General features: G+C 45.4%; 1 protein-coding gene across 1 annotated transcript; it reads left to right on the top strand.

Annotated features, from left to right (window-relative positions):
• The first annotated feature begins 1054 nt into the window (after positions 1–1054).
• On the top strand, positions 1055–10135 carry LOC311130037 (coatomer subunit gamma-2). Its single transcript, XM_084162655.1, has 21 exons — positions 1055–1203; positions 1908–2041; positions 2130–2201; positions 2506–2661; positions 2833–2925; positions 3035–3121; positions 3351–3508; positions 4067–4200; positions 4374–4441; positions 4577–4765; positions 5248–5343; positions 5602–5845; positions 6214–6289; positions 6398–6501; positions 6711–6905; positions 7267–7448; positions 7774–7903; positions 8108–8205; positions 8428–8566; positions 9322–9420; positions 9630–10135. Exons 1-21 carry the CDS (start codon positions 1167–1169, stop codon positions 9758–9760), a joined length of 2622 nt encoding a protein of 873 aa, XP_084018781.1. The 5' UTR covers positions 1055–1166; the 3' UTR covers positions 9761–10135.
• The last annotated feature ends 19 nt before the right edge of the window (positions 10136–10154 follow it).

The following is a 10154-nucleotide window of genomic DNA, read 5'->3' as shown; positions in this document are numbered from 1 at the left end:
CAAAGTCCTTATCTTCCCCCGAGTCTGCACCGTCGGACGACGCCTCTGAAGCAGAGGCTAGTATCGACAGCACGTCCTCAAGGGGGATGTCCTCCCTGAAAAACGCCCAACACTGCTTCCTCTCCTTTAAAGAAAGGAGGGCGCAGGAGGCGCAATTCGGGGGACTGCAGACGCCTTCCTTGGCATGCTGGGACCCCAAACACACGAAACACAGGTCGTGGTGGTCACCGGCCGCCATGGAAGTGCATCTGCACTGAGCTCTGAAAAGAGCTTTTGGGGGTGGAAAATCTCCCGGTGTGCTCATTTAGACGACGTTGATGACTGGAATATCAACTGCGTTTTTCTCGTCCTGAGTCTTGTGCTTCGTCTCTTCTTGGCACTTCAGTCTAGTCATCCAGTCGCTGAAGAAAAAGGGAGGCTGATTGAGGGGAGGCATCCCCTCTTATAGGGACACCTGTACTCCTATTGGCTGTAGGTGTGTGCATAATTTTGTCTCAGGCTGTTGCTGCCTTAGGGCAGAGGGTAAACCAATAGGAGCAGAGCTCCCCTATGGGGCGGAGCTCCACGATATAGAACTGTATTGATCAAATGTTTCATCGATGAGAAAATGTGCAGAATGTCGGCCAAAATCAATCTCGTTCCATCTTCTCCCACTGCCGGCCAAGGGGCTTCCTCTCAGTGGTACTGAGCGGAAACACCAAGCGGATGCTTCACATTTATAAGTCCGGTGAAATAGTTGGCTCATTGTTTTATCTGTGATGACAATGTCTGTATTTCCAATTTCTTTGATGAAGTCTGGGTTCCTGCTCTTTAGGGCAAAGGCAGATGACCTCAGACCTTGTATATTCCAGGATGAGATAGTAAAAGCTTTGTATTACATATTGTCTAGTCTTTTTTCGTGTGGTTTAGGCTCGGATAATTACAGTAGGCGTGAGCAGCGCATGTTGAGCATCTTATACATACTGTAGGTCGCAGGATGGGGCAAACCATCATCTATGCGTAGCTCACTGCTCCCCCTACTGCCCACTGCAAATCATGAAATTTGACGTCATTTCCGTCGACATGGGCACACAGACAGGAAGGTTGCATTTGGCGACGTGGAAGTGACTGGTCGTCTGTTGTGAGGCTGTACACCAACCACACTGATCCACAAACATTCCGTAATAATGATAAAGAAATTTGACAAGAAGGACGAAGAGTCTGGTAAGATATATTAAATGTAAAGAACTTAATATAGCTACTTTGAAATAGGTAGCGTTTTTTTTTGTTGCCAACTAGCTACCGCTGACGTTAGCTAGCCAGCTGGCTAGTATTCTATCTAGGTAACTACACTAGCCTAAATTGGTCTTCGTTTGGTGGATATTTTTTTAAAAATCAAATGGACATGTCTGTCTATTTGTTGATCACACTAGCTACATGTGTCTATTTGTTGAGCAGATATGCCAATTGACTGCTAGCTAGCTTAAAGCGTCTCTATCTGTCAAATTAGCTTGCAAACTAGCTAAACTAACGTTAATTGGTTATGAAGTGAAGACTAAGTTAACTAACTGCGCCAAGTCAAAAATACACTTCTTCTTTGGCTGTGCCGTGGAAATGTTTTTAAGAGATTGATAACCTAGTTAGCTACATGTGTCTATCCAATGTACCGTATCCCTGTAGTTGGTTAGATAGCTAATTTAGTTAATTTAAAAACTGTCAATGTTGTCTTGTTCACTCAAGCTTGATGACCATAGCTAGACGAGGTTTCAGCTACCTAAGTTAGGAAGTTACGAAAATCACTTTCAACACTATAGTAATGACGCATAGCAAGCGAAGCTACCTAGTTAGTTTTTATAAACTGTCTTTATAGTTTGACAATCCAATTATGTCTTAATGTGGCTGTTTTTTCTCTTCGCTGCAACAATTAGGAAGTGGCTCTAACCCTTTCCAGCATCTTGAAAAGAGTGCAGTGTTGCAGGAGGCTCGTATCTTCAACGAGACGCCGATCAACCCCAGAAGATGTCTCCACATCCTCACCAAGATCATTTACCTGCTCAACCAGGTGAGAAACAAATCCATTACTTGCAAACCAGTTGTTTTGCATGTATACCCTTTGATATTAACAAAACATTTTTTTATGTTCTGTCCAGGGGGAGCACTTTGGAACTACGGAGGCGACCGAGGCCTTCTTCGCAATGACCAGGCTCTTCCAGTCCAATGATGTGAGGCTACATTTTTGTTTTGGGTTTAATTGATTTCAATACAATTTACTCATCCCAGAAGGGGAATTATTGCTGATCATACAAGAAAACAATTAAACAACATTATCGACAGAACATACCATAACATATACCATACATGATGACATAAACTCACACAAACTAACTTCAGACAGGTCCAGCTAGTGCCGTTAAATTAGTATTCAATGAGTAGTGTTGTAATTGACATATTGTAGGGAAATGTGGCGCATAGTGTTTTTCTATAGCGTTATCTGCTTTTTGAAAATGTCTCTTTGTATTCCTTCAGCAAACCCTGAGAAGGATGTGCTACCTGACCATCAAGGAGATGGCCAACATCTCTGAGGATGTCATCATTGTCACCAGCAGCCTGACCAAGGACATGACTGGCAAGGAGGATGTGTACAGAGGACCCGCCATCAGAGCTCTCTGCAGGATCACTGATGTCAGTTTCTCTGTCTGTCTGTCTCTTTGTTTTCTTTGTCTCCATTCTGATAGCTGAACAGCATTTTTTATAAAAAAATTTACATCCAGCTTACATTGTTATTGTCATTGGACTGAACCTATGCTTTTTGGTCAATAAACTGGAGCCCCACTTTGTAACTCCGTCCCACAGACCACCATGCTGCAGGCCATTGAGAGATACATGAAACAGGCCATCGTTGACAAAGTGCCCAGTGTGTCCAGCTCTGCCCTGGTCTCCTCTCTGGTAAGAAATTAGCCACACGGCGCCTGGATGTCTCAAGGTGACTGTGTTGTCTGTAAGTACTCCCAGTGCTTTGTGGGTAATGTAGTTTGTTGTTCCTGTGTGTCTTTAGCACATGGTTAAGATGAGCTACGACGTGGTGAAGCGCTGGGTGAATGAGGCACAGGAGGCAGCGTCCAGTGACAACATCATGGTCCAGGTGGGTTACCCACACACACACTGCGCACACACACCGCTCACACACTGTTGATAACATGTTCATTAGGCACCAAGCGGAAGAAAACAGTCAAACGGGGAGGTTCTATCTTTACTCTTTCAATATGAATACACTGAAAAAGGTTTTGATATGTTGTTCCCTAATGAACATGACCCGGATAAGTTGAAAGATAATCACTTCCACTGTGACCTCTCTGTGACCCCCCCCCCAGTACCACGCCCTGGGCCTGCTGTACCACCTGAGGAAGAATGACCGACTGGCCGTATCCAAGATGCTCAACAAGTTCACCAAGTCTGGCCTCAAGTCCCCCTTCGCCTACTGCATGCTCATCCGTATCGCCAGCAAGCTGTTGGAGGAGACCGAGGCAGGGTAGGTAGCACCATGGAAGTACTGTCACATAGACCAGGGTTTTCATAACTCTGTCCTGGGCCCCACCGGTGCATGTTTTGGTTTTTGCCCTAGCACTACACAGCTGATTTCAAATAATCAAAGCTTGATGATGAGTTGGTTATTTGAATCAGATGTGTAGTGCTAGGGCAAAAACCAAAACATGCACCCACGGGGGGCCCCAGGACCGAGTTTGGGAAACCCTGCTACAGACCGAGGAACATAGACTGAGGGAGGGCAGATAAGCACTGTCATGGACCGTTTACTTGAATGGGTTTTCTATTTGTTCTATTTCTATGGGTAGGGGTAAAACAGTGGATTGGTGTCTAATATTCTCTTTCATTGATATGTATTGTTTTTATTGAACACAAGGGGGGAAGTGATCTGTATAGTGACATCATGCATTACATGTTCACATACACATGGCAGTGGAGGACACAGAATACAGTGTCAAATTTTACTTTATAAACATATTGGTATATTTTTCTCTTCCTGTGTGTGGCATTGTAATAAAAATGGTATGCTATTTTCTGTTTGCAGACACGACAGTCCCCTGTTTGACTTCATTGAGAGCTGTCTGAGGAACAAGCATGAGATGGTGGTGTACGAGGCAGCCTCAGCCATAGTTCACATGCCCAGCTGTACAGCCAGAGAGCTGGCCCCTGCTGTCTCTGGTGAGTCTCTCTCTCTTATCTATTACAGACAGTTTGGTAATTACACCTTGCTTTCTGGTGTCCACATGTGGGTAGCTACCTGTAGACATAGATATTTGTGAGGTTGTAGTATCCTATGATCCTAGTACCTCTGGTTTTACAACTTGACTGTCTGTTAATGTGTTTCTCTCCAGTCCTGCAGCTGTTCTGCAGTTCTCCCAAAGCAGCCTTGAGATACGCAGCCGTCAGGACCCTCAACAAGGTGGGTCTCCACTTCTCCATGCTCTTCATTACTCTGAATTACCAATAGCAATGTAGGCTATATCATGCAGATGAAGGATATGTTTTAGATTGGGTGTACTGTATTTACAACTGCATTACCCCATTTGTCCACCAGGTGGCGATGAAGCACCCGTCGGCGGTGACTGCTTGCAACCTGGACCTGGAGAACCTGATCACGGACTCGAACCGCAGCATCGCCACGCTGGCCATCACCACACTGCTGAAGACGGGCAGCGAGAGCAGTGTGGACCGCCTCATGAAGCAGATCTCCTCCTTCGTCTCTGAGATCTCTGACGAGTTCAAGGTGAGGAGGAGGATGTGTTTCTGTTTCAGTTTTAATGTGTAGTTAATCCTCAATGATAAACTCTTGTTTTTCCCCCCTCTGCAATACTCTAGTTTAATCATTTAGGAATTGAAATAGTTGGATAAATCAATTAGAATACACTGAATATGTAATCCCCCCTCCCCCAAAACAATCTTTGTAGTAAGTTATACTATAGCATCATTCTGCATATTTTAAACAATGCTTTAATCTATTTCCAAACGAGGGTATTTCTTCACCAAAGGGAAGTCCTATCATCTGACTGTTGGGTGTGGTCCTATCATCTGACTGTTGGGTGTGGTCCTATCATCTGACTGTTGGGTGTGGTCCTATCATCTGACTGTTGGGTGTGGTCCTATCATCTGACTGTTGGGTGTGGTCCTATCATCTGACTGCTGGGTGTGGTCCTATCATCTGACTGCTGGGTGTGGTCCTATCATCTGACTGCTGGGTGTGTGTTTCAGGTGGTGGTTGTGCAGGCCATCAGTGCCCTGTGTCAGAAGTATCCCAGAAAGCACAGCGTCATGATGAACTTCCTGTCCAACATGCTCCGAGATGACGTGAGTTGAATACACTGACTCGAACACACCAAAAGTAGCCTAATGTCTTTTTTCACTGATGTGTAGGACAAGATAACCTATTTTAGCACATTTATGCCCTTTACACTGACATATGAAGCCCATCTATGGACTACAGACAAAAAAGAGCTCTTTGGTGAACTCTGGCACATTTACATTGATTTGACCACTCAGTTACTGATTTATTGTACGACTGTCCCTGACACATAAATCATTTAAACTATGCCTCCCCTCTCTCAGGGTGGCTTTGAGTACAAGCGGGCCATCGTGGACTGCATCATCAGCATCATCGAGGAGAACCCAGAGAGCAAGGAGACGGGGCTGGCCCACCTGTGTGAGTTCATCGAGGACTGTGAGCACACGGTGCTGGCCACCAAGATCCTCCACCTGCTGGGCAAGGAGGGCCCGCGCACGCCCTCGCCATCCAAGTACATCCGCTTCATCTTCAACCGCGTGGTGCTGGAGAGTGAGGCCGTCAGAGCCGGTGAGAAACGGGCGAGTGTGTGTGTTTTTAAGTTGACGTTTCTACCGGAAACCCCTGGTGGCCTGGAGTTGTCAATAGCGTGTGTGTTTGAGACAGTTGTGTGTCTGGGTGCCACGTGAATGGTAGTTCTGATAAGTCTGTTGGGATTAGCTCCATTGTTAACTGGTGACATCACCAACCATGAAAGGTTAAATTCACTAATATGAAAATAATACCAAACCGAGTACGTAGACAAATCGTATTTGCGCCTGGCCTTTCAACAGAAACTCACTGTTAATCATGAAGTGTTTAAACTAATTTGAGTTAGCACGTTTTTGTTTCTACACAGTGTGTAATAACTAAGCCTAGCTCCTTTCTCCTCCCTCTAGCTGCGGTCAGTGCTCTGGCTAAGTTTGGAGCCCAGAATGATGACCTTCTCCCCAGTGTGTTAGTCCTGATGCAGAGGTAGAGACAGCCTTTCATTGGCTCCCTGTCATACTGAACCATTTCCTGGTTGCTATGCAGTGTGTGGTTACTACTCTAAGTGTGTTGACGTATCCTGTGGGTTTCTAGGTGTATGATGGACAGTGATGACGAGGTGAGGGACAGAGCCACCTTCTACATGAACGTGCTGCAGCAGAAGCAGAAAGCCCTCAACGCTGCCTACATATTCAACGGTGAGAACCCACTGCGCTCCTAGTCTGAACATGAAAGCACTAAAACATGTGGACATGTCTGGTATAATTCAGAATGTACGGTTGTGTTTTTTTTATTGTGGTCACTCAAACTCTCAGCGAATCGACACATGCTGAGAAACATTTTCCCATCGAACCTCAAAATGAATAAATGCATTTCCTTTATTGAACCGTGTGTCTCCTCCCCTCAGGTCTGTCGGTGTCTGTCCCAGGTCTGGAGAAGTCCCTCCATCAGTACACCCTGGAGCCCACAGAGAAGCCCTTCGATATGAAGTCCGTTCCCCTGGCCAACACACCCATCACAGAGCAGAAGACAGAATTCGCTGCTGTTGCCACTAGCAAGCTGCCAGAGAAACCAGGCCCGACGCGCCAAGACATCTACCAGGGTACAGTCACCTTACTTGAAACTATCATGGCAAGACATGGCGTTATCACAAGGAAACAAAACATTTGGTCTGAATTTCTTGAGTAAAAACATCCAGTCACATTTATTTTCCAAGCTATAGCACACAATATTTGACATGAAACACTTTCTTAATGAACGATAGAATTCAGTCTGCTTCAAGTTATTAGCCATGGAAAACCAAGGATCATAGTAGCAGTAGTTGTGATACTGGTATTGTGACACAAACTTCAGGGCACCTTTAATATTTAAGTAGTTAGGACTAGGGGTGGATTTGGAACTGGGCCTCTCCTCAAATCTCTCCCTCTAACCTCTCCTCTAATCTCTCCTCCCCCTCTCAACAGAACAACTGGCAGCCATTCCAGAGTTCCAGGGCCTGGGTCCTCTCTTCAAGACGTCAGAGGCGGTGCAGCTGACGGAGGCGGAGACTGAGTATGTGGTGCGCTGCGTCAAGCACACCTTCGCCAGACACATGGTGTTCCAGTTCGACTGCACCAACACGCTCAATGACCAGCTCCTGCAGAAGGTAGGGCTACACTGGTGATTGGTGTGAATGAGGAAATTCACGTCTCCTTGCCAAGGTGTGGAGATCTAGTTTGGTGCAAAATGGCTGCAGTGACATCACCCCAAATCCCTCCTTACAGTCTAGATGGCTTTGAGCAGTTTGTATTCAATTCATAAAGCTTTATTGTCCATTCGATTGACAGTACAGTAGACAGAAAAGTGTATTTGGTGGCTCACATTAAACTCTACAACACTGACGTTAAGACACAGGACAAAATATATCTAAAATGTTTAGAAATTATATAGAAATGTATTAAGTCTAATTCCACTGGGTTGTTGTCCTTCAGGTTATGGTTCAGATGGAGCCGTCGGAGGCCTACGAGGTTCTCCACTATGTCCCTGCCGCTAACCTGCCCTACAGCCAGCCTGGCTCCTGCTACAGCCTGGTCAGACTGCCTGAAGATGACCCCACCGCAGGTTACTTTATTATTAAACCTCATGTAGATCATGTAGCACCTAACCAAGATCAAAACACATGGGTTTTCCATTGAGAGAAGAATGCAGTTATCTGCTGGCCTTCTTCAAACACTAAGGACACTGTTATTTACATCACATAGGCGTAGTCATGTAATGTATGCACCATATGTGTATGTCATATTGAATGTGCTCTCTGCTCCCCAGTGTCCTGTACGTTCAGCTGTACTCTGAAGTACCTGGTGAAAGACTGCGACCCCAACACAGGAGAGCCCGATGACGACGGTTACGATGACGAATATGTGGTATGAGCTCAATAGAAAACCTATTTTTAAAATCTCTATAAACCCATTTATCAAAAAAATAATTTCAAAGAACCCTTCATACATCTCGTTTACCGTCATTTGCCGAAACTCTATTCACTCCTTCCCTTTTCTACCTTCTCTCCCCTCTCCCCCCCTGTGTGTGTTTGTGTTGTGTGTGTGTGTGTGGTGTTTCTTGTGTTGTGTGTGTGTGTTGTGTGTCAGCTGGAGGACTTGGAGGTGACTGTAGCAGACCACATCCAGAAGGTGTTGAAGCCTAACTTCTCCGCAGCCTGGGACGAGGTGGGAGACGATTTTGAGAAGGAGGAGACGTTCGCCCTGGCCTCCGTCAGAACGCTAGATGGTAATTATTTCAATCGGGATCTTTGGATTTATCACCCCACAATTGAAACAGTGTACATTTTGTGAGAGGATTTAGAGCAGTGGTTCCCATACATAGAAATAGAATTATTAACAATTGTATTTTTTCGCCATACTTTTCTCTTTCCATTGTGACTCACCTAAAGCCTTTTTCAGCTTGTTTGTGAGGCATCAAATGGGCTATTTCTAACCATAAGTCTTTAAATACAACCCAATGGAACTGGCCTCGTGACAGTATTTGACCTATGTATTTAACCCAGGTCTGGAGTTGGGGAACTGACTTCACATTAAATGATCTTTGTTGATAATATTTATCTTATGACACAACTACATATTTAAGGCAGTGTGAGTAATATGTGTATTTTGGACACAAGCACATTTGAAGGCAGGTTGTATCTAGGGGGCTACAGTGTGTTGAGTAAAATCTCCCAGTTGTCTCTGTAGAGGCCGTTGGTAACGTCTCTCTGTAGAGGCCGTTGGTAACGTCTCTCTGTAGAGCAGGGATCATCAACTAGATTCAGCCGCGGCCCAATATTTTCTTGAGCGGATGGCCAGAACATAATAAAACAAATATTTGTAGACTTCAAGAAGCCTAAACGGATATAATAATTTCAAATCTTGATTACATTTGGGAACATCGTCCTGCGTAGGGTGCCGTCTTTCGGCTGGGACGTTAAAACGGGTGTCCTGACTCTCTGGTCATTTACGAGACCTCTCTGTTCCCTGTTGTCTCTGTAGAGGCTGTTGGTAACATCATCAGTTTCCTGGGCATGCAGCCCTGCGAGCGTTCAGACAAGGTCCCCGAAAACAAGAACTCACACATCCTCTTCCTTGCCGGTGGGTATTTTATTTATTTATGTTATCTTGATTTGAATTAATTATTGTTTTGCTATATGAAGTGTATTGTAGGCTCATTCTGTACCCTTTATTACCGTAAATATGTTAAGAGCAGTTCCCAACCTTGACAAGGCAGCTTGTGGTTGATGCAAGCCTCTCATTGGTCCTTGGTATGAATTACAGTTTCTATGTCCCTCCCCTTCCTCCAGGTGTGTTCCGGGGGGGTCATGACGTGCTGGTGCGCTCGCGCCTGGCCCTGGCCGATGGTGTCACTATGCAGGTGACGGTCCGCAGCTCGGACGAGACGGTTGTTGACATCATCCTAGCCTCCGTGGGCTAGAGGGCGCCAGCGAGGCCTGTTCACCAACAGGCCACGTGCCAATCCAACAAAGAAGAAGCTCCGAATTCAATGGCATATTCTAATTGTTTTGTCTACTTTTTCCCAATATTCTCCACGCAATGTCCTTCTCCCCTGCTTTATGTCGTTTGAATGTGTCTTGTGTTGTAGGGTAGCCTGTTTCTTGAGATGGAATACATTATGGTGTGAGGTGTGTACTACTGGCATCCTTGTGTAGACTGGCCCCAGATCAGTTTGTGGTCATTCATAGGAGTTGGCAAGGCAGCACAAACAGATCTGGGACCAGGCTAGCGTCACTATAGTTCCACTATAATGGTCCATGATCTATTAAATGTTGACCAAGGAAGTACAAAATGACTGTCTTTTGTGGACTTAA

Source organism: Coregonus lavaretus (genome assembly GCF_964263955.1).
Source record: "Coregonus lavaretus genome assembly, chromosome: 5".
In the NCBI taxonomy this organism is placed as follows: domain Eukaryota; kingdom Metazoa; phylum Chordata; class Actinopteri; order Salmoniformes; family Salmonidae; genus Coregonus; species Coregonus lavaretus.
The sequence above is the reverse complement of the archived record's forward strand: the minus strand, read 5'-3'. Positions and strand labels throughout refer to the sequence as shown.